General features: G+C 35.9%; 1 protein-coding gene across 7 annotated transcripts in view; it reads right to left on the reverse strand.

The window, feature by feature from the left end:
• Positions 1–25674, reverse strand: part of U2SURP (U2 snRNP associated SURP domain containing) — a 46107-nt gene that overhangs the window by 4315 nt on the left and 16118 nt on the right. For 2 of the 7 annotated variants that reach the window (XM_075031734.1, XM_075031732.1), the window contains 18 exons: positions 24904–24998; positions 24786–24818; positions 24599–24681; positions 23946–24111; positions 22616–22827; positions 21633–21676; positions 18293–18397; positions 17028–17094; positions 16777–16940; positions 14443–14605; positions 13866–13945; positions 12734–12821; positions 11345–11467; positions 9831–9987; positions 9358–9453; positions 8697–8763; positions 7527–7689; positions 888–998 (listed from right to left, as the gene is read on the reverse strand). In XM_075031734.1, coding sequence (XP_074887835.1) covers positions 888–998; positions 7527–7689; positions 8697–8763; positions 9358–9453; positions 9831–9987; positions 11345–11467; positions 12734–12821; positions 13866–13945; positions 14443–14605; positions 16777–16940; positions 17028–17094; positions 18293–18397; positions 21633–21676; positions 22616–22827; positions 23946–24111; positions 24599–24681; positions 24786–24818; positions 24904–24998 — 2017 coding nt within the window. Of the gene's footprint in view, positions 1–887; positions 999–7526; positions 7690–8696; positions 8764–9357; positions 9454–9830; positions 9988–11344; positions 11468–12733; positions 12822–13865; positions 13946–14442; positions 14606–16776; positions 16941–17023; positions 17095–18292; positions 18398–21632; positions 21677–22615; positions 22828–23945; positions 24112–24598; positions 24682–24782; positions 24819–24903; positions 24999–25674 lie in introns of those variants that run through there. The other 5 variants (XM_075031733.1, XM_075031730.1, XM_075031731.1 and 2 more) reach the window with 4 other exon arrangements.

The raw sequence follows: 25674 nt of genomic DNA on the forward strand, positions 1-25674 counted from the left end.
GTTTAAGTCTCCTTCAGGGATCAGCTTTATTAATTTTTACAAGTCTCTTCAAGGTACTGTGCAAAATTACTTTAGTGAATTAGTCAGATATTGAGCACCAAATAATGCAAAGAACAACTGACAGACAAACACCTGGTGAAAACTGCCTATTTGTATTTAGCTTTCAAGAAACTGCATGGGTACCTAATTTCATCAATCATCTATCAGGCTGTGAAACCAGATTAGAGAAGCAAATCCACCTACTCTCTCTCACTAAATGCATTGTCCAAACAGGTTACATGTTCTTTCATTATGTTTCAAAGATTCCAGATCACATGACATCACATATATGTAATGTTAATTTTTAAAGCCGTTCTGACTTCATATTCCAGAGAGAACTACTAAAAATGGTAATGGTACAGAATTATTCACTTTTGGGTGACAGCATGAGCTAGAATTATCCAGGAAATCTTAGACACTGGAGAATCAGAAGCACATATGCTGCTTAATACTTTTCCTTTTCTTCCTTTGGAAGCCTTTAGCACAATGGATCAGTTACTAAAAGCAAAATGAAAAGCCTGATGAACATCTTCAATTGACAGCTCTCCCTTTCCTTTCCCACACCTAACAGTTTGCTTTATGTAGTAGGTCCAGAAGTGACCTCTTTAAGCTTTCAATACATTCTAATGACACCCATCTGTACACTGTGAAATGCTACATGATTTTTATTAAAAAGAGAGATTATATCTACTCTGCAGAAAGCACCTGGACTTAGACATGCAGTTTGACATTACAGTAGAATTTTAACGAGAACCATGTGTTGTTTAACTTAATGCCACCTTACATTTGATAAACTCAGTAAAAGCCTAATCACAGAATCAGAGCCAAACATAAAGAACATTTCTTACCCTCTGGAGCAGCTTGTCTCTATAATGTTCAACCTGTTCCTGAAAACTCTGGCCTGGTTTCTTGGGTCTTTTCCCAGACTCTAACTCATCCTGAAACTTCATCACCTTAAGCTGTGAAAATAATACTGACCATTAGGTTATTGGGCTTATTATTATCCAGTTAGGCAGGTGGCTGAAAATGAAATTTCCATAATTTATAATCTGTGTTCTTCATTCTTTCTATACAAGTTTGTGCACAAAAAGATACTAACTTACTTTAAACTGGATCAAAGCAACAAAACCGCATACTTGTCTGCAGGCACCTGCAGTTGTTTACAGACATGTTAAGAACTAAAAATAAAGGGATTTTTTTCTGTTATTCTACTAAATTCTGTTCCCATCATTAGAACACTGCACCCTTATATTTCTTAGATCATTATCTATCTGGGTTTTTTTTCTTTCAAAATGAGGTAATTTACTGCAGGTGTCTTAACATTGTTTCAACTTCTCTTATCTACTCCAAGTTTTCCTTCAGAAACTGCATTATTTCCATTTAAGCCTAAATATTAAAATCAAATGACTGACATAATTAGGACATAAAACAAATGCATCTCCTCTTTAGGGCTGTTTGCACAGAGTGGCTGATTTGAAAGAAGTGATTTTTACTAACATAGTACTCTTTCATGTGCTATCGAGCTTAGCAACAATATTCAGTTCACTAGTGCTACTAAATGTAACACTAAATTTACTGTGATAAAATCCCCAACTGAGTCACAAAGTTAAACAAATGTCAGAATTTTTCCATGTAGATTTTTTTTTCCCCTCGATACACTGAAACCTTTCTCCAAGTTGATTCACATCATAAAACTTCACTCGCGTCTCTCATCATTTGTCAATTCTTTATTCTTACTGACATGGCCTTTTACAAACAATCCTTCAATTTTTCTGGATGAGGAGGTGTCTCTCTTTTGGGGGGGGGAGGAGGAGCAGCTTGGTAACAAGTCATGTTGTATTTGTCAGCCCTCTTCCAAATGTTTATGCTCTTACCCTCCTGTATTTCCTGTTTCAATACTGACCTGCACAGTCATATCTGTAAGAGTAGATTTTTTCAGTGCTTGAGGATTCATTTTTAGGGAACACACAAAATATTTTTCTCTTTAGAAATATTTAACTTTGCCACACTGAAAACACACAAAGGAAAAGACTTTGCAACTGTGTCCATTTTGATTATCTGAAAGGATTCTTATTCTCCAGGTCCTCAATTCCCTAATATGAAGTAGGCACAAAATCAAACCCTAAAGGTTTTTTCTTCCCTCTCAAAAGCAGCAGGCCAGCCTGCATATGAAGATACCATGTATTCTAATCAGCCCTTCCAATTACTGACTGAGCAGAAAGGGAAGATACCACAAAACCAAACTAATCAGAAGAACAAATATGTTAAGAAACATAAAACCCAGGCAAGGATAGCACTACTTTGAACAGGATCCCCTTCCCCTTCAGTTATAGAGTTTATGCCAACAACACATTTTTTCATTTTAGAAAAGGGCATTGCTATCTTGTACCATGGTAAATTTCTGACAAATATTCTGCCTACCTCCCTCATTTACAGAGTATGCTCTACCTACGGTTGAGTATTTTTCATTTTTGCTTACAATCCAATTAAATAGTTAGCAGCCAATGGAAAACTGACATCGTCATTTGTCACATACCACTCCACCTTCCATAAAGGCATTTTTTCTTCTCCCCTCCTCTGAATGCAGAAGTTTCAAAAGCAGGAATACCTCTTGGAACCATATATTCAGTGTCACCCTATACCACCTGTTCTGGTAAGAAATGAAGATTGCCTTCTCTACCATCATGTAAACTCCAAGGCCTTAAGCTGCTTCACACATTCAGTACTGAACCAAAGGAGTACAGAGGAGGCTTAGCTGATCCAGAAGGCCTCTTGGGCTGTCACAGTATGAACATGCCCATAAGAATTCTACTTTGTTTTCCCAACTAAATCACCCAGATAATTTAAAAAACAAAACAACCCCCCCCCATCCTTAGAAGATTTTATTTCTTCACATTTTTAGCCAACAAAGCTGTGGCACTATCTGTTTAACCATACTTTGAAAGCAAGGAAGCATAAGTCTATAGCCCAGAGTAACCTGAAATGAAGGAAAACTAGGAATCTGATCAACAGGCTTTACTTGATTTAATAAGCTTATCTAGATGCAAAGAAATGCTGAACTTCTAGCAGCCTGTTTTACATGCATGTCACACAACCCACTGTTGGCATGAAATTTAAAATGCCAAGAGGAACTATTTGCATGTAAGCTTTCCAGTAACTGGGGGGGGGGGGAGGAAGGTGGTCATTAGCAGGTGCCTAGAGGAAGAGAGGAAAAATAGGAAAAGCCTATACAATAACCACTGACTCAACACCTCCCTAAACTCCAACTATGTTGAGAACATACAGTTTCCCGAGACAGTTGTGGTCTTTTACAGACCAATCATCAAAGGATCTCTCTTCCGCATACTTGCTCTATCTCCTTTTGAACCCATGTAAACTGACTCCTTTTAGAAAGATGCTGTGGATAGAGGAAAGCAGCTCTAGTACATCCCCTGGAAAAGGAGACTAAGTGTTACAAAATCCTGAGATGGCATCAACAGCTCACTACAGAAATACCATTCTCTTCCACCTTCCTTCTCCACTCTTGCACCCCAAGCAAAGGGTTCCTCCTGTACCCTGCCCTTGCAGCAGCTGCAGTGCTTGGCTGAGCCTTCCATAAGCCAGATCAATTCACTAATCCAGCAGAAGCCACCCCCCCCCACTTCAATTATTTTTTTCCCCCCTCCTGCACTAGTAAGATGTATTGGCTTGGGAAGAACAAGCAAGAGCCAGAACTCACAGGTAGGATCAGAATATTCCTTTTCAGCACAGGTGAGCAGTTAGATCAGATCAGCTCATCCTACACCTTCATGTACAGCAGCTTTTGCTACTTGCTCTAAAACATCACCACCGTAACTATGTTTTAAAAGAGAAAGAATTATATAGGTCCCAAAGTCCAGAAAAGAATTCTCTAAAGAATTCCACCACTCAGAATTACTGTATAAACTTAGACGTTTGGTTATCTCCCTTTGCCATTTCACTATTCATAGCATATCGGCCATAGTGAACACCCTTCTTATTGTTCTTTTCATGTAGAGTATATGAGGCTTATATTCCTATCATACAGTTCCAGAAACACCCCCAGGGAGAAAGAGATCCTTAAACCTTCAGCTTAAATCTGCTTAAGCATCTAATCAATGAATTTTGTAAGCATTCCACTTCGTAAACCTGCATTTAGAAAGAACTAATATATTCTCATTGAATTGGTTATTCTTTAACTATTCTTGTCCAACAGACAAAAGCTATTAAGCTGTTCATCCTTAGGAGTGGATACATTGACTTCATCTAGACTACCTCCGGAGTCAGTAATATGCATGGTAATAAGGAAGGGGAAAATTCTTCAAAAACCTGTGCCAAAACTTCGTAATACTGTCTTAGACACAGCAGTCTCCCACAGCAGAGAGAGTTCAGAGGTTTTCAGAGACTGCAATGCAGAAGTGTCAAATCTCATTGGAGCTCCTGTAAGCAATCTCTGCTAAATGATCCAATGCAGGGATCATATTTCTCACTAACCATGAGGAGGTATCTCTCTTAAGTTCAAGATAAACAGCTACACAAGATGCCTCTTGTCTACTGGTTCTCATCTTGAAATTTTCCCCCTCTCTCCTCAAAATAATTTGAGGATAGTTTAAAAGATTCAGCCTTTCCTAGAAGTTGAGGCTTAAGTGATTATACACTAACCAGTAAGCTAGTAAGTTACAGAAAAGGGTAACATCTTGTTACCACGGTTTTGGGAAACCACAGACTGATGCAAACTGAAGCTGTGCCCATAGCTTTTTGCATTTTGACACAAACACGTGTGCTGTGGGTAGCCTCCCTCACTTAAAACGAATCTATTTTCAAGAAGTGTTCTTGGTTTTCTAATCTTCTGCTGATACTGTCTGAGTCCATACACAGTGGTCTTCATGGGCTTTTTCACAAGAGGTTATTCCACAGGTACACTGCCTCAGAACTTAAGTGACCAGGTTCAAACACAACTTATTTGAGGTAAATTAGCTGCATACTACATACTAGGATTAACTAGGAAGTTAATCACCAGATGCTTGATGAAAGACAGGAACTTCTGCCTGATATATAATTGCACTCAAATCTAGACCGATTACAGACAGGATAGAAATCCAAGCAGACCAAAATGTTCTGTTTTAGACTTGCCCCAACAATGGCTGCAATCAGTCCTAGACTTTGCCAGAAGCAGAGCAAAATATTTCTTTGAAAGCTTCAGTTTTCCAGCAAGTCTATGAGCAGCGGAATTTCTGCAGCTACAATATCGTCAACAACAGATGACAGCAAAGTGCCAATCTTTCCACACTTAAAAAAAACAGCAAAGAAATCACTGTATTTCAGTGTTACAAAAAAGCCTCTGCTCTTGCTAAGTTCTGGAAAGAATCCACACTTCAGCAAGGTTAACAGGGGGTGGTAAACAAAGGGTTAATAACTTGCCTTCTCTGATGGCACCAGTCTGATGGCTGTGGCCAAAGTTTGTTTCTTACTGCCCTTTCCCCTCCCAGCTGACAAGCTTAATTTACTAAGTGCCAAGAGAAAGAATTGTTTGTATTCATGAATTTCAAAAAAAACCCACATGAAAAAATGTGTTTCAGCTTCCCCGGTAGTCACTGTGTAAACTGCTAGAGAATCAGAGACTTTGTCATTTTTTTTTGCCAAAGATTTTACATGACATTTTTAACAGTGTATATTAGATGGCATAATTGTTAAAGCTGGTAACTGTTTTTTTTCCTCACTTCCTCCTCTCAAATTTAATAATCGATGTGTTCTTTGGCAGGGACTGGGTACATACCCAAAGAAGAAACTTTGAGCGTGAATGCTTTAAAGTAGTACAGGGAGTACCTTCCTGTCAATGACAAACTTGAAGAGAAATTTTAAAATTCAACTACTTCTACATAGTGTCTGAAGTGTTCTGAAAATGAAAAAAATGACAATCCTTTTCTGGCAGTTCCAAAAGTCTGAAACTGAGACAATAATTTACTTACCACAAAGAATAAAGATGGCAACACGCACTTGAAAACCTCAAATATTTACCACCTAAAACTGTTACAGATGGGATACACTGATAAAAGAACTTGCAACACTTGTGCAGTGTAAAATTGACAATGGTTAAAGTAAACCACTTCCTAATCTGCCTCCCCAACTGCCAGGATAACATCTATAAAACAGATACTCAATCTGAAAGGAGACCTTTCCATAACCACTACAATCATTATTACAGCAAAATGAAAACTAGTTTCTCTTGTACTTTTGTTAGCCTAACATCATATATTTTTTACAGAACTACTGCCACCATGAGTCAAGTCAGACATAAGTCCCATTTAGCTTTTCTCGAATTCAGAATTTATTCACTTCAAATGGCTATGTATCATGAACTTTCAAACTGCTATGCAAAGCAAAAGGTTTCTAAGTGCTTAGTTATACTCCATTAATTTTAATAATCTGAATTATTAAGCAGAAGCATATTTGGGAGAAACAACAGTTGTGACATTTTAAAACATTACTGCTTGTGCATCTTAGAGTATTATTGGGCTTTGCTAATGTCTGATTTTAGCTAACCAGTACATTATAGCATAAATAGGTAGGCAGCCACAATTCCACCTTCAAAATACTACCCAAATTATAATCTGTCACTTGGAGATGCTACAACTGCAACAAGTAGTTTAGCAGCTTCTTATTATCACTTTAATGCGCTGAGCAGAAGTTACGAGAATTTCAGTATTCACTGTATCATGGGTTTTAATACTGAATACAAGCTGGAAAATTGCATGCAATTTTAAACCTGTTTTGCATGGCACTGTATGACAGAAAGGCTTCACTGCTAGACAAAGCCCATGCTAAATTCAAGTTCTAGTTACCTTCCCAGTCAACCACAAGATCAGAAGCCAGCGTGAAGACATAAGAATCTGTGCTCATCAACCTTAACAGCTATACTAACACCTGTGCTTGAAGAAAGGATAAAAGAATGAGTGAGCCCTATAAAATGCATATATGTCTTCAATTAAAATGCCCCATTTCAGGACCAACTGCTTTAGTTGCGTCTACTTCTTTGTTTGATGGCCGACAGTGAAAAGAGCAACTTTCAAATGCAATAAAATACAGACACTTCAAGGCAAGAGAGAGAGAGAGAACAAGAAAGGCATAGTCCTAAGGCCACATCCAAAAGTCACTCCCATTTGCCAAGAGGAGGAAAGTGTAGAGGAACCCAAACAATCCAAGGCTACCAGTGTTACTGGAAAAGGACACTGAAAAAGAAGAGTAATTCTGAACATGCAATATTCCCTGACTCAATTTTTCATTTTTTCCTGCATTATTTTGAAAGCCAAAACAAAGCAAGGCTGTGAACAAACATACCTTTATAAAAATATACTGGATTAAAAAACCCACTATATACTGACTACAATTATTTCAGTAAAAAGAACTCCCTATTTTATGTAGAGAGCTCAGGGGTGGGGGGGGAGGATGGGAAAGGTACAGAAGGGTGGCACAAAACATCACATGCTGACCTCTATCTCTCGGAGTTTGGCACGCTTCTCTTCACTCATTTCTGAGTATTTGACTGATGACTTGGATTCAGGCATTTCTTCTTTAATAGGATTGGAATACATGTGTTGCTCTTCTGACTTTGAACTCTGAGTGTCTTCCTCATCTTCACTTTCTTCTTCTTGACTTTACAGAAAACATACAGAATTAACCAATATATATATACATATATATAAAAGACAATTATCTGTTACAAAATTTACCATCTCTCCTACTTAGTTTCTATGATTAGTTACTAGTTGTGAAATCTGTTAAGATTGTTGTGTAAAAGTCTGCAGGTACAAAACAGTCTCCATCTGTGAGACAGATCTCTTAATATTTCCATTTAATTAAATAATTAGTTTTTTATTACTCAGATGATTTACACTTTTCATATAAACAGACTGCAGAAGAATTTGAAATTTACACTCACCAAATCCATATCTAACTCAGTTACAGAACAAGTTCACTACCTCAACAAAATCTCTTTAAGTGCTGTAATCTTGCTTTTCAGATACATTAAGTTTTATAAAAGAACAGAATTTACTGCACTTTTGCTCTTGGGAGTCAAACCTGAGACATGGCAGATATTCAAAATTATATTCCCAGACTGGCCACTAGAGTGCTGCAGGACTACATGCAATGCATTTAGATATTTAAAGCACTACTAATAGATGCTCTCAATTGCCTAAACAAAAAGGTAAAAGACTGCTCAAAAACAACAGATGGCATAGAGCCTATTAGCATCCAAAGAAACATACACATCAGAACATTATTCACTGTGTGTGTTGTGAAAGCAAAAGGCAGAGGTTTAGGTAGATTCATACATACCTGACATCAAGATTTCCAAACTGTAAAATACTACTTTAGTTCTTACTATTTGACATTAAGTTACCAAATCTGCATAAATTTGAACATTATGGTTAACAACTCTACCAAAATGTGTAGTTTATCATGTTAGAAAAAAATTATGGGGGCTGAAAGCATGCTGCACTAAAATCCTGATTTTTCTTCATTTTCTTATTTTCCTACTTCCTAAATTTCATTCTTATTCTGCTCTTATAATACATACATATCTTGTAGGAAGTGCCAAAACCACTCAACCTTAGAGGCAGAAAATGAGTATGTTTTCATCAGAATGAAAAAGTATTTACTTTTGAATTTCTTCCTCCTCAGATTCTTCATGTTGGTCAAAAAGCTCCCACTTAGAAGTAGTCACAGCTAGAAGAAACAGTAAGATAATATTAACAACAGAAAAAGCTATCACTTAATCTGAAAATCAGTATTTGTAGATATAATAAAAATTACAATGTAATAAAGTTTATCAGCATCTAGCACTTGATACAGACTTTCTATTTCATAGAAATACGTAGAACTGCACGTTATCAGAATATTTACTATTTACAAAGTTATTCACTTATATTGCATATCATGTTTCAGTAAATCCTTCAAAAGCAGCCAAGTATTTGTCAGTTTGTAAAATTTTATCTTCCAAACAAACATTTAGAAAGACTGCCAGTCACATACCCAGATTTTTTTTTCCAATATTTATTCTTAATGAAGTGGAAATTATTTTTAAAGGTTGGTAGGTTATTGAAGTAGAGTAACAAAAACAGAATACACTACTTTCTTCACTGCAGTTATAACCAAAAAAGAAGTTACAATTGAAAATCCTACTGGATTACTACAGTAGTCATATTAGAACTTTTAAACAGATTGGTTGAAAATAACCATGAAATAATAGGTAAGTGACATTAAGCTTCCAGTTTACTTATGGAAGTATTTTAGTTTACTATATATACTTTGAAAACTAACCTTGAGCTTCCAGTTCCGATTCATCCACTGCTTCCCACTTCGAAGGGGCAACTTTAAATATAGGCTCATTCTTTTTTGAGTCTTCAGCCGTATCCACTGTTGGAAAAAGAGACACAGAAAAAAATAACTTCCAAAGCTCTTCAAAAGTTCAAACAGAAAAATCCTTATATAACAATACATTTAAATACTGCAGTGTATTATACCATTTTATTATTTACAGAGAAAATAAATTAGGATTTGGAACCTGATGTGCATAACATCAGAAGATGCCTACTGTGTCTCTGAAGCAATTACAATCTAAAAGCAGTTTTAAAACTAATTCTTCCTAGAACAAAGTGAAATTAATCAATTCCACATTTTATGAAGCTACATGCCATGTTAATTCTCAGCTGTACTTGTAAAAACTACTCAGGAAAAAGAGATCATCAAAAATTAAAGAATCAAATTGTAAGTAAGGCTGAAACATTTCATACAAGGAACTCCATCAAGATCATCATCCAATGATTTAATTGGGACTCCATCCAGATCATCAATAGGAGCAGCATCAATAGGAATTCCATCCACATCTTCTAGTGGAGCACCATCAAGCTCTTCCTCAATGGGAGCACCATCAAGATCATCTGGTACTTCCTGAAAGCAAATAATTTCAGGAACAAATCTACATTGCTTTTCTTTACTTCTCCAATTATTGATTCATTTCTTTTTAAAAAAGTAGCTTTAAAAATACCTAAAACCCAAAAAACTCAACTTAAATAATTTTTGCTACCAAGTACAGTTGTTTATTGCAGAGGAAAAATATGACAATATCCTCCTATAAAAAACCATAAGCAAGAACTTGGAATTTGTCTACAATGTACTGGAAGCTTTGCAATACCTATATGCAAAAGAAGAGATATTAAGCTGAGGTTTAGCTTGAAATGAGCAAATTACAGTCAGATAATTTATACTTACTATATATGAAAGATTCCCTGGGAACCAGTACTCTGAACTGACAGAAGTCAACTATTTAGCAGGAACGCAAACTTAAGGAACACGCATAAATGATAAACACATCTACATATTCTGTTCGGTACAGGCACTATTAGGTGCACGTTCACCCTGCTCTACTGCTAAGTGAAATAAGCTAATCTTCCAACTATACTGTAGGTCTCCCTCCTGCTTTTCTGAAAGGCACATTTCCACAGAGTTACAAAATGAACTTACTCTAAACATACATCTATTCATTAGCATCCATTGTCTTGGTTCTCTTAAATAATATTTATACATAACTGTAAACACATCAGTACACATTCACTCAGTACTAATGGTATTCTAGAAATTTTAAGCCTAGAACATCAAAATATTGAATAGTAATTTATATGTCACTGCTAGAACTAAAACTTGCTACATATCCTATTAAAAATAACCTCTACCAAAAAAAAAAAAAAGGGATAGATGCTGTAGCTTAAAACTAGAAAGTTAGCAACTTACTGCTCCAATACAACACAGCAAAGATCAAAGTAGAATATCACCAGTGTAAATGATTATCACAACCTTCCTCTCAGATTAAAAAAGCTCAGATGGCTCTGTTACATCCAAGTGTGACACACAAAAAGAAAGTGGATGATCGAAGTAGCCAGATGCCTAGCTATTTAGAACTCTCAGAAATTAAAACTAATGCCTGAAATTCTAACTCAAAATTCAGATAGATACTACAGAGTATTTCCAATACCAAGGAAATACCTGTCATTCTGCACTAGTCTTTACTCTGAAATAGTTTCACAATACAACTCCACCACAGCACCTAATCTACAAGCAACAAATGCATAAACAGATTAAACAGTATTTGCATCTGAAAATATGTTACACCTGTATTTAAGAGTAAGGATTCAGAAGAAAAAAGTTTATTCACCGTAACAGATATATCAAAATAATCCTTGCCAGTCCTATTTTATATTTACACATTTTTCCTTACCATCTGCTAGCATCACTACCAAAGGTCACTCACCTCTGTTTCTTTATCTTCCATGATATTTACAAGCCCCAAGAAAATATTCTGTAGTTTGATCAGAAATGGTTCTGGATAGATCGCCCAGTCTTCCCATGCTCGGAAGCATGTCATTACCCGTTGCTAGAAGCAATAGGAAAAAAAGCACTATTAAATTTGTATTAAGAAATTTTAAGTGATCAGAAATACACCACAGAGAACTAACTACTGCTATAGACAGCTACTCCTAAGTGGTTCCATACTGGAATATATTACAATGATACTATGCTGGGCAAGACTAGTAATTTTACAAAAATACGTATATAGGAACTACTCTCTTAAAAATCTCACTTGGGTTTTATTTTTCCTTTAAATTCCTGTTACATTATCTGTTTCAGCTGTTCACAGTTCCTAACCCAATAGTACATTTCATTCTGCCCAGATGTTCAAAGCAGGTGCCTCTACTAAGTGTAACAGAAAATATCCTTCCCTTTGTAAAATAAAGTTAGCTAAAATTAACACTAGTTTATGCATATTATTGAAGTGAAATTATGTTCCTACTTTCATTTTTTTATAGAAGTGAAGTATATTTGAAATGATGGGCTTCAGCTCAAGCTTGACACATTAAATGTAGCTGGAGATGTAGATATAAAAAAAAAATCTACTACCTGTCTTTACCATATAATTTAATGAACAGTTTTAAAATAGCAAATAACTAAAATTGATTCTCAATCTAGAGTACTCAGGACCAGAGAAGGTAGGATAACCAGCATAAAGACCTTAATACAGAAAAACTAACTACACTGTAAGATTTGTATTTAAAGGTTCCGATTTAAAAAAAAAAAAAAAGAAAAAAAAAAAGAACTGTAGAGGCATCTTTAAAACAAGAGAAGGAAAAGCTAGGCTGAGCATGAGAATAGTGAGAAGCAGAGCACTTGATGTCAGAAATCATTCTCAACTACCCATGGTCAGACTGCTTATCAGACCTCAAAAAATAAAGCCTAACTATCAGAAAAATGTTAAAAAGTAACTTTATGCTTTTATGTCCAGCAGTTTCTTTCCACACTGAGCAGCCCAAATTTGTTTTTGAAACTGAAATATAGGTGGTCCAAAAATAATCAGAAAGCTAGAAGGCCTTGTTTGCAATTCAAGTACTAGACAGATATCCTCTCAACCCTACAACTATATGTCTACTGGTACAATTGAGCTGTTAGATGCTAATTTTCTTCCTTAATTTCAAGGCTATCTTTGCAAGAGAGAAAACCTAACTTTTATTAAAAAAAAAAAGCTTAATTAGGAAGGTTGAGGTCTAAGCCACCTCTAAGCCACCTATCACAGTATGCAATCTCTTGTGCAGGAACATCTATTTATTTGACTTCTATGTCACGTAAATAACAACGAAATACATACCTTGAAATTTTCAGACTGTAAATGGCCTTGTATTGTACGGTAAGTAGCATTGAGATCAGAGAATATCTGACATAATTTTGTTTCAAAACTAGAATTAAACATATACATTTCTTTAGTTAAACTTTGTAATATATGTTTTCTGGACATACATAATTCACGAAAATACCTGGGACACAGGACTCAAAAGCACAAGGTTCTGATCCCTATAGTAGCCATGAACTGAACTATAAAGCAAATATGATTACTATATATTAAATCACCTTGGACAACAACAGAACTGTGAAGGGAGATCTTCACATCTGCTGCAGTCTCTTTATACAGCCTGGAAAGATTGGAGGAGGATAAAAGGAGTTTTACAACCTTATATACAATGAAAGAATAGTCTCAAAATTAAATTTGCATTTTTAGAAAATTCTTAGTTATGTTTCTATTTTAATTTACTTGATGATGCCCTCAATGAAAGCACAGTGAGTAATGGCTGCCTAGCTTCCCTTGAGCTTCTCTCAACTGGCACAACAAAGACACACTGCAACAAGAAACATCATTTGCAATCACTGGAGTTTTGTAACATGCTGAATATTCCCCATCATGCTACCATAATATTAGAGAGACTCCAGGAAGTAGACACAATCCAATATCTAAATAGGACGAAGGTACTCTCCCTTGGACATTTTTCCTAAATTCTGCTCAGCACCTTAGAAAAAGTACATAATCCCCTTGTAAGCTCTCCAAAGTTCATGGAGCATTAAAACCACCTTTTAATAAAAAAAAAATTCTATTCAAAAATTGACTTCTTTGCATGGATTATTTGCTATAGCGCATCTTGAATATTATCTACAGGCTTTCTTTCCGTCAAGAGGCACGTGAGTTATTGTCACCTCTATGAGGTTCCATGCAAGTGGACCCTTGCATAGGGCATATACACTACTTTTTGCATTACAAAGCAATCCTATGCACCAACATGCTGCATCTTATACATTTTCATGCAAAGAAATATAAATATCAGTGTTGTAACAGTATCCTCATAGCAAAGCGTGAATTTCTCTACAACCACGTTAATCCAGAGATGTACAAAACTGAACATAAGGATATTCTTTTTTAAATCATCAATCACCTAAAATATTATACTTACAATTTTCTATAGTAGGAAGCATTGGCAACTTTAGCTGAAGAGTTGTATAACACATCTGACACTAGATACAATCTTGCAATCTACAATAAAGAATGTTCAAATTAAAATAATTCTAGAGTTTAAATTATCCTGAAAATATATGCCTTTTTCCAGAAAGAATACAAGATAGTTTAAACTATCTAGAAGTATCAAACTAGAACTAACCGTAACACAGCCCCACATGCTAAGGAGCAATTAGCTCCCTATTTCGCTACAGGGTAGTAGCGACTGTAATGTGATATTACATAGTATTACAAAGGACAGATCATGGCACTCCAATTTTTATTTCCTTGTTTGAACAGACTATTCTGTTGTTTTCAACTTCACAGTAAGGCAGAACATTATTTACAAGCAGGTTCAGAAAAAATAGAAATATATAACAAAATACCACAGGAAAAAAGCATACTTAAATTCAAGCCCACGTTTTAATAGAAAACCCTCAATGCTATATGAAACTTATGAAATAATGCTTGTAAATTATATGCACATGCTGTTGAGTTCTTCCACCAAAATACAAGATTATAAAAAATCTCCACACCTTCTTAGGAAGAGGAGTCTTCAGAATGGACAATGATTCTGTAATGCAGTCTACAATTTCTTCAGCAGCTTCTGCGTTATTTAGGCAGAAAACCATTGCATCACCAATATCATTCTTCCGAGGTGTTAATCCACGCAGAATTTCCTCTAATTTGTCCCTCTGTCTGAAATACCACAAATTTTAATACTTTCAATATAAATTAAAAGTACTTTGGGGAATTTCCATTTAATTATGATATTGATTTTTCCATCTTTAGGACAAAAGCAATTTTAAATATTTTTATATTCTGTTGCCTGAGTTTTTTCAGTGACTCATGAACATTTGTATCCACATTACATATATAAACAAAGTGCAAAAAATCCCCACTCAAGTCTTGAGTACATACAGAAATCAAGGAAAAATAACCGAGAAATACCTAATGCAGCAGATCAGTATCTCTAATAAAGTCATTATCTTTTTGGATTTAGTTTATGCCTAAATGAAAATGGATAAATCTGAAGCATGCAAGTAACTGCTGCAGAATAAGAAACATTAGATTCAGAAAGCTAGTAAGAAGCAACTATTTCAGGATTTCCCCAACCTCCATATAAAAAGAACACTCAATAACTTTTTGAGCCTTTTAGATAGAAGATAAGAAATAAATCACATATTAAACCCTCCAGACCCATGACTGGTATCATAACTATGATGAAAAAAAATAAAACAAGAAAAAATCCACATGCTAAGAAAACAGTTGGAACAATAGCAAAATTAAGAAAATAACGTATAGATTTCCATTACCATAGCCATCCTCACCACACTTACAAGTCAGAGCAAAGAACACTGATGATGTGTCTCTTACTGCTTATTAACCACTGTTCCCAATTTTCCTTTCTGATGAACAGCATCAGTAAGTTCAAGATTATAACAAATCTTTAGTTCCTGAGATCATTAACAATGTTGAGAAAAGTGCTACATACCCCTACCAACAGACAGGAACAGAAAATGGGGAAAAACTCCCATCTTCCCAATCCCCTTCAAATAAAGGGTTAATAACCATTGGATTGAAAGGACTGTTCAACGATGACAAATCTAACCAAATCCAGAACATATTTAGCGACAAGCATCAAAGAAGACTAACTGTAAAGTGCTGAGGTTAGGAGAGTTTCTAAGTAATATTATCATAGAATCATAGAATCATTTAGGTTGGAAAAGACCTTGACGATCGACACCAGCCATCAACCCAACAACACCATGCCCACTAAACCATGTCCTGAAGTGCTTTGTCTATGCGCTTTTTTAACGCCTCCAGGGATGGTGACACCACCACTTCCCTGGGCAGCCTGTTCCAATGCCTGACAACCCCTTCAGCAAAGAAATTTTTCCTAACGGCCAACCTAAATCTCCCCTGCCACAACTTGAGGCCATTTCCTCTCGTCCTATCACTGGTTTCTTGGTAGAAGAGACCAGCACCCATTTCACCACAACCCCCTTTCAGGTAGTTGTAGAGAGCGATAAGGTCTTCCCTCTCTTCCTCTTCTCCAGACTAAACAGCCCCAGCTCCCTCAGCTGCTCCTCATAAGACTTGTGCTCCAGGCCCCTCACCAACTTGGTTGCCCTTCTCTGGACACGCTCCAGCACCTCCATGTCTTTCCTGTAGTGAGCGGCCCAAAACTGAACACAGGACTCAAGGCACACCCTCACCAGTGCCAAGTACAGGGGGACGATCCCTTCCCTGCTCCTGCTGGCCACACTATTCCTGATACAGGCCAGGATGCCGTTGGCGTTCTTGGCCACCTGGGCACACTGCTGGCTCATACTCAGCCGGCTGTCAACCAGTACCCCCAGGTCTTTTTCTGCTGGGCAGCTTTCCAGCCACTCTTCCCCAAGCCTGTAGCGCTGCATGGGGTTGCTGTGACCCAAGTGCAGGACCTGGCACTTGGCCTTCTTGAACATCATACGACTGGCCTCGGGCCATCGATCCAGCTTGTCCAGATCCTTCTGTAGAGCCTTCCTACCATCCAGCAGATCAACACTCCTGCCCAACTTGGTATCGTCTGCAAACTTAGTGAAGGTATGCGTGATCCCCTCATCCAGATCATTGATAAAGATATTAAACAGAACTGGCCCCAAAACTGAGCCCTGGGGAACACCACTTGTGACCAGCTGCCAACTGGATTTAACTGCTCACCACAACTCTCTGGGCTTGGCCATCCAGCCATGTTTTTACCCAGCGAATAGTGACGAGCATGGTAACGTTTTAGAGATGAAGTGTTATAACTACAAAAACACAACAGGAAAAAACCAGGCACATTAGCAGTCAAAATAGCATTATAAATTGATGGAAGTTCATACTCTTCTTTAAGTGCACCCTTCTTGTTCGGTTCCTCCACAAACGCTTCTGTTTCTTGCTCTTCTGACATCCCATGCAAGTATGGATTCAAAGGTGGTGGCCTCCAAAATGATCCATTTTTGAACATACGGAAATCTTCTGTCCTCCACTTGGTTGGAGCATCTCCCTACAAAAAAACAAAAGTATTTTTAGTTTGGTGTTATTTTATTTCATTATGCTTGAAGTTACAAATTGTCACTAAAATTCTACTTGCCTGAAGAATTGAATAAAGCTTCCATCTATAATATACATGGGCTGGAGTCTGGTTTTCAAATAAAAACCTAAACCAAAGAGCAATTAAAAGAAACAAAAATTATTACAAATTATTTAAGTGAAGCAAATTCAAAGGAAGTAATAAAAAACCCCAAAATATAACCAAACCCTATTCAGAATCCCACCTCAGCTACCAAGTGAACTCAAGATAACTAAAATCATGTACAACTACAATACAGCTGTGCAGAACAAGTGCAACTGCTCCACACACATACATATGCAATCTACAAAGCAGAGTGCAGCATTCCACAAAGGCACAGCATTTCTCAGAAGTTAAAAGCAGAACAAACAGGGTCAGAAAGAACAACCGTGCAGCCTCATAGTAAAGCAGAAGAATCATCAGTGCAAAGAGTCACTATGGGAGCAACTACAACCTCAGCAGGAATGCTGCAGGAACTTGTAGTTATACAGTTAGGTTGCTCAGATCGAATACTGAACAACTTGAAGTTTTCCACCAGTAAATTGTGTGTCAGAACACTCTGACAAGACCAAGGGGGGGGGGGGGGTAATTCTCAATTTGTATATAAAAGTCATAATGAAGCACTTCCCTTACTGCAAGTAAAACATTTTTAAAAAGTCATTCAGTATTTCCCTGAAAAAGTTTTTCAGTGACTGCATTTCACAAGAAATTCATAAATTGATCCTTTTTTATTCCATTAATGACAAGAGCTGAAAATTCTGACAGCTTCACTATATAAGCTAAAGCTTAATCCTATTTGCATTGACATCAAAGAAAAATGACTCCCAGCTCTTGCTAAAGGCTAGAAATTAGGCTCCAGGAAGACTTTACATTGAGTTAGTCTGGTTGGGGGGGTGTGTGTGTGTGTGTGTTTTCTTTTTTTTTTTTTTTTAAAATGCATGCTACTGCCTCCACTGATGATTTTGAATTCCTCAGAAAAGCAGGTACCAAATGTAATTTTATTTATTTTATATATATATATATATTTTTATATAGGTACAAATGTATTTTATAGTGTGTATATAGTATTTTAATTATTTATTTATAGGTACACAGTAGTAACAACTGGAATAAAAGTGCATTCCTCAAAAAGATAGCATAAGCATTTGTACAATTTGTAAAATTTAAATTTACACATGAAGATAAACATAATAAAAACAACTCTTAGCAGTATTTCAGAAATGTAGAATATTAGCAACAGTGAAAACAGTCAGCGCTATTGCAAATTGAAGCAATATAATAAGCACCTGAACATTGGATTGTTGATTTCTCGGTTCATAATCATGGCTTCAAACATAGGCCCTTCCCGTACCACAAACTCTATCATTCGATGTATCAAAGCGAGCAAATTCCTACAACAACAACACAGTTAAAGAAAAATTGATTCAGACCTAACACTATATAAAACTACACTCCACCTAAGATACTATAACTGTGCAGGAGATTATTTTGCTGTATCGTTAAGAAAACTGTATAAAAGATAAGGTAACATGGAACATATTATAGCCTTGCATCATAGACATGGGCATTCTAAAATAAAAACATGCCTAGGAGTGGTGGAGTAAGAATTTAAGAGGAGACCTCTTTCCTGAATTTCCACAGCTTAGCCTACGACCATCTTTTACTTAGCAGAAGCTTAATAGTCCTTATGCATAAAATTGGGCAACTGAACACCAAAGTACAATTAACTATCAAAAACTAAGCCCTCATCTAAATTGTCTAGAACTAAGACCAAAGTGTTAGCTAAAGTTCTACAGAGGAACAAGTGGCTGAATATTATGCTCAAAATTAAACACACATGCTTTTGAATATTCAACAGAAACTGCATTCAGCTTTCAAACTACTCAAGTATGAAAGGAAAAGCAAATAGCCTTCTTGATGCCAAACAGGGCAATGGTTTTATTAAATTTAGATAATCTCTTTTTGGTCAAGACTCAGCTATTGGCATAGAACAAAACTGTCCACCATTTCATGTCATACCATCCAATGTTTCCTCCCTCATACACTCAAGTGAACCAAATCACAAATAAAAAAAAAAAAAAAAATCTGTATTCATTTCATTCAGCACTACATCCTGAGACAGGCAAGAAGCAGATGTGAAGTGCACATTTTTCAAGCCACATCTGAAAATACAGAGCCACTTATTAGCATGCTAACAGGAGACAGTCATATGAGCTTTATGTACAAATAGTGATTTGTCAGTTTCCAGCCGTTCGGGGGTTTTTGGAAACAGGATCCCAAATTTTCAAATATAGATTACCTACATATATAAAAAGCTTCACAGCACGTGTCCTTTGAACGTGATGCAAACAAAAAAATATACAGATTTTTACATTTTTAAATGTATTTTCTTAGATGTAACAAATGGATATTGGTTCTTTACATATATCTCATTAGATTTCCTTTTAGCAATTTTTTAATTAAAATTCAAAAATTGTTACATTGAAAAGCTGTAGAATTTTCTATTACTTCCTAGTAATGAGGTGATTATTTTCTACCATGAGTATTCGAAGTTCTGCCACAGATATAATGCACTAGATAAAAAAAAATTTTCAACTTAAAAATATAGTAACAAAAAATCTGCCCCTGCCATCTGCAAACTTAGCAAATGTTCTGTTTTATACCAGCTAGCATTAAATCTACATTTGCCTCAAATTTTACACAAAAACTGAACAGCTACCTACAGTTTAGTTTTCCTGTTCACTCTTTATTATCCCTGAAAAATTGTAAAGAGGACATAGTCTCAATAATTCTGTAGCCATTTTATTTAAAGCAGTGTTCTGAAAGTCTGAATAACAAGACTGTTCTTGTTATATGAACTGTATTTGAAAACACCAGTAAGAAAAAGTCTCTGAGCTTGAAATTCATTTACTCTAAGGCAAGTTCAATGTGATCATTTCTGGCTTCCTGCAGAACCATGCCACTGGTTTTCATCTAATTTTTCTTTCATTGAATACAATAAAGTTGCCTAAGAGCAGCTTATGCTTGAACAACAACATCTGCTTTGGAAAGACCTCAGATGTATGAAAAAAAGATTCAGTACATCCCATATCTGAAAGAGGGTGTTAAATATATTCTGGTATATAAGAAATGACTACTTGAAAGTGAATTTCTCAGAAAACACTTGATAGTCAAGCTTTTCTGTTTAGTAAATACTAAGAGGTAAGAGACATTAAAAACCTGTATTGAAAATTTTCAAAGGAGAATAATTACACATATCTCACTGCAGTCAGTTGAAATTTTTGCATGATGTGATGCACTGTGTAATAGTCTCTTAGCAGTCACCATTAGCATCTTGGAAAGTCATCAAGAAAAAAAAGAAAAAATTAGAAGTATTTTCAAATACAATTCAATTAACATGAGCCTTTCTTCTCATACAAGCTTTCAAAATGCTACAGTAAATAAAATGGAAACATATTTTCCTCTGAAAGCCAATTACTCTGTAAGCACTGTAGAGTTTTATAAGTACTTGTTCTACTGAGTATGTTTCTCAAATCAAGACTCCTCCTCGTCACCCTAATTATTCACCTCTCTACCCAACAAAAATTGTACTGTCCTAAAATTTCATCAAAAATACTAGTTCATTTGAGCATCTATTGACAAATATGTTAATGTACTACTGGAACTAGCTTCACAAATCTTTCTTCCCCCCCCACACACACGAAAAAAAGAAAAAAGGGACTTTGTGACAATTAAAACAGTGTAGTAAAAAAGATGATAGTTTTAAGTGCATTATTTTAAAATGTCATTTAGCTTAAGTTGGGCAACAAAAAAAAGTTTTTCAGTTATAATAAAACCACATTTATTGGAGCCGATCGTACCAATGTCTGGTCAAAAACTGTATACTTTCCCAATCCATCCCATGATGTTTTCCTGGTCCCCCGCTGCCGCAGACAGTTCAGCTGGTGTTGCTCACCAAGGCCAATGTCAAAGAGAATTTGGTAATCTTTTGTGCTTATTTACTTTTAAAACAGTGTTGTGTTCCTATGTTTGGGAAGAGGTTTTAGCTTAACTGAGCAAGAGTATACCTAGACTACTGCGAAGGTAGAAGCACTGATGGGAACCAAAATGTAAAAATACCCTTGCAATACAGAACTACCTTTTTCAGTGACCAAAATCATAACTGTTGCACATTAAAAAAAAAAATAGCAGTAATCAAAAATTTTAACTGGTTACAAATTGTACAAGTGAAAAAAAAAAAAAAGGGGGGGGGGGGGGAGAAAAAAACCCCACAGCACGACACTGGAGACAGCTGCATCCTAGCTATGAAGTACTCAGAGGTTTATGTCAGGACTCATACAGTGTCTAAGACAAGCTATTTGTGTTCACTCACAAAATTACCCTGCAACTATTTCTAGTGCTTAAATTAAATGCAAAGAATAATTACTTACATCTATCCTCAATAAAAAAAAAAGTTATTAAGATAAGGAAAATAAGACTGCAAAACACACATTTCTCTCAAGTGTCATGAAAGAACCATTGCTCAGTCAAGCCATTACCTTTTCCTCAACATCACCATTTTTCTTTAAAATTCCGAAGGGGAAATTTTCTATATTTAGATCAGTAATAATAAAGAAAAACATGTACCTTTCTGTTGGGATAACCACTTTGACTATGGCTTGCGACAGAGTCTGTATATGAAGTCACATCAGATAATAAACATAGAATATGTGAGTATTGTTAACAAGTAACAAGCAAAAATATACATATGCAATGAAAATACTACACATCTATCACAAGTTTTGCAGGCAATCACTGCTGTGAAGTTATAACTAAGCAATTACACAAAATGCAAATGGTTGTGTCAGTGAACCTTTACGGTTCACTAATTGCAAAGTATCAGAACATTCCTGTCAGAATGTACATCGATGCACTGAATAGGTACTACGCTGAATATAATTAAGAAAGGAGTTCTTAGTTTAGAATCTTTTCATAAACTTATTTGACTTGGATCACATTGGTATTACTTTATTCCCAAGTCTTACAAAAAACAGCCCTAACATTTGGCATTCAAAGAATCAACAAATTCTTACAAATGTAAATCAAGTTGGTTTGTGATTACAAGATACTTACCCTTTTATCAGCTAATATTCCAGAAAAAAAAAGTTTGAAAACTGACTCCATAAGTAGCATAAAATACTTACTCAATGTCCAGATTAATTACCGTCTACACAAAATACATCAACTCCTCTAGTGTAAAAATAATGCTACCCAAATTAAAACGTAGTATTTTCTTTAAAGAAAACAATTTAGATACTGCAATTTGGCAGCCAACAAAAGGGGGGGACGTAGGAGAAAAAAATCCAGGGAGCCTGGAGGGGGAAAATGATAGCCAGATTTAAAGCAGCACTAAAACAAATCAAGACCCAGTACACTGTACCCTAACACAGACATGAAACAGAGCTTCAAGAATTAAGTAGGTTCCCTTGGGCTACAGCAGGGAGCCAGTGAGTTTGTACACTAAGGGCCACCAAACTCAGCCTGAACAATGCAAATCTATGAAGCCATTGAAATACTGTCACAGATGTAGTATTTAACAATGAGATATGGCCCAGGGTACTGTAAGTTACCTTCTCAAAATCTTCTTTGTTTTTTGGTGGTGGTAACATTGGAGCATTAGGATTCTTCAGTCTCTCCCTAGGCTGGGCATTAAAAGGCAGTCCTGATGGAGGAGGCGGGAGGGTATGCTCCATCATAGAAGGCGGAATGTATATTGGATGTGGTGGTATAGGTACAGCTTTGCCCCAACCTAGCTTCATTTCAAACGACATAATCATCTTGCCTGAAAAAGTGAAAGTAAAAACCCAAAACCAAACCACCATTATGTTATAAATTTGTTCTGTGTTGCCTGAATTTCTCTACGTGCAGCGTTTAGGTTTGCCTGCCATGGTTTATATTTTGCTTACATTGTTGATTAGTGTATCATATCTATCAGACTACATCATGTGCAAATGAAAGCTTAGTACATGAAATATTTTATTAATCTTCCCCCAATGTACATTTTCAGACTACAGTACACAATTACTTGACTTGTTGGGGGGAAAAAAGTTTTAAATTTGATATTCAACACATCAGAATGAACAGAGTAATTTTTAGATTACATTATTTCTGCACTTCAATTCTTCGAAGTGTTTTGTTCATAATAACAAATTTCAAATTATGTTATCCAAAACCAAATGTAATAACCAATTAGAACTCCTACATAGTGTAAGCCTACTTATTAATGGTCCTAGTAAAGGACCATTTTGAGTAAGCTATGCAAGGGCAACCTTTCATTTTTTTATTCTTTTTGTCTAGGATGCTGATTTTTGATTTTCAGGCTCTTCCTGAACTGTAAGGACATAGCTTTCTTCATCACATAAGACTTTTTTTCATTTTTTTCAAATAAAAGGTAGACAAGGTAGACTATATGCAAAATTACATGTCTGGTGTGGTACAGTTACCTCATCAGTATTAGGAATTTAACCATTATTCAGAACAACATATTTATCACCAATTATTAATTATATCCTGTGCACTGGTTAAATTTATGAAAAAAAAAAAATCATTGTTGGTGCACAACTACAAGTAATAGGTTCCTTCTTAAAATAGTCTGTTTACAGAGGAGAGAGTTATCAAACATTACCTCCTGCTCACATCTTCAAAACAGTCAGAAATTTTACATCTTTACCCACAGCAAAAGCCACCAATATTCCCAGCCCTCGTGTATGCTATAGTCTGATGACATTCAGCTGTCAGTAAAACAGTCAGTGTAAACTGAAATCACTGCCAGTGTGGTATCTACTGGAGTTACAGTATACCTATCACTAATCTGATAAAACAACTTGAAGATATGCTTACAGTTACTCCTCAATATTCCTACAAAGATAATTACAATTCTGAACCAAGAAATCTGTTTACCATTTAAATTCTTTAATGCTCTTTCAGCATCTCTCCTGTTCATAAAGGCAACAAAGCCACAATTTCTTTCTCTTGCTCTTTCTTCATCAGTTCTTGGCCACATAATTTTAACACTTGCTAACGGTCCAAAGCGTCCAAATTCTTGACATAACATCTCTTCATTCATCTACATGAAAAAACATAAAAATTAGCGTCTTGCTACTGTATTTCTAACATACTCATTCATATTTTTGTTTAAATGTCAAGATTTTAATTTTCTGAGTTTCTTGCAAAACAACGCTTCATTGATACCACCCCAATGCGATCTACTGCAAAAATAATAATTAAAAAAGATGCATTTTAAACAGAGCACTCTCACATTTTTTTGAGGTATGATCCACCTTACACAGAGATATCCATGGAAAAATAATTTCAACTGAGCATTTTTGCATATAGTAACTGATAGTCTAAACCTTAACTTTTGCAGCATTGTGTACAGAGCATTTATTCAAATGAATACTGCCTCTACAGTCACCAACTGTACCTAGTATATGGGTCTCAGCACACGCGTATGGTTTAAAACAAAAAAGGGGGGGGGAAATTGCCACTGGAAGAAAAATCAGCTGAACCCAAACATGCCAACACTGCACTTCACTCCTTGGCTCCAAACTTACTTGAGGGTTAATGTTTCCAAGATACAAATTTGTTGTGCTTGGATCTCCAACATCATGTGACCCTGGTGCATAATCATCCAGTACTACAATGATGGAGGAAAAAAAACAGAAAAAAAGAAGTCATAATCTTTGCTATGCATTTAAGTGACAACATTATACTGAATGAGAAAAGAATCTATATTACCACCAGATGATCTGTTTCTTCTTGAAGGAGCATCCACTGAACAAACAGAAGAAAAAAAAAAATATAATTTAGTCTACAAATTTCGTAGCCCAAACAAACATAAAAAATAACGTTTACTTACTTGAACGACGCTGGCCATCTGAATCTGACTGGGGTGGTTCAAAACGACTCAATCTACCTTTTGTTTTATGTCTTTCGTCACGCTCCTCTTGTATTCTACAAAACAAGTTTAACGTAAGTAACAATAGCATTTTGAGGTTTTTACTCTAAAATTTTCAATTAACTTCAGAATTATGAGAATTTTTAATATTAAACAATGGGCTTGTTAAAAATTCTCAATTACCAGTATGTTTGAATTTCTGTTTAATCAACTGGAATATCTCTACCAGAATTATTCCAGCTGCATGCTTCCTCATTCATACTGTCAGAGTGTTTTAATCTCAAACAAAATTGACTTAGTTTGAGAAGCAGATTACAAGACCAGAAATAAGAATTGTGCTTTGAAAAAGTGACCTGAATTCCACATCAGACTGTCAGAGATCCATTGACCATTCAGATAACTTTTCAGGATGCACGCAACTCCTTAGTGTCTATTTCCCCTACTACTTTTTCTAAGCCTTATTCACACAGGCTGTCACCTTGTAGGGTGACAGACACCCCCACATGACTATTTCCAGAACATACAGGATCTCGTCTCAGTTTATACCTCTGAGGATAGTACTCACACAAGTAACTATTTGGTTCTTTGTAGTTCGGCCTTAAATCTTGGTACAAAGATATCGTGTACTAGGAATACAAGGCTGTCAATTCAATTTATTTACATCAACTAATGAACAGACAGCAGTGAAGTTCAGATACCACTCACAACAGCCATTTATGGATTTATAATGCA

The sequence above is a fragment of the Buteo buteo genome, chromosome 7 (genome assembly GCF_964188355.1).
Source record: "Buteo buteo chromosome 7, bButBut1.hap1.1, whole genome shotgun sequence".
NCBI lineage: Eukaryota > Metazoa > Chordata > Aves > Accipitriformes > Accipitridae > Buteo > Buteo buteo.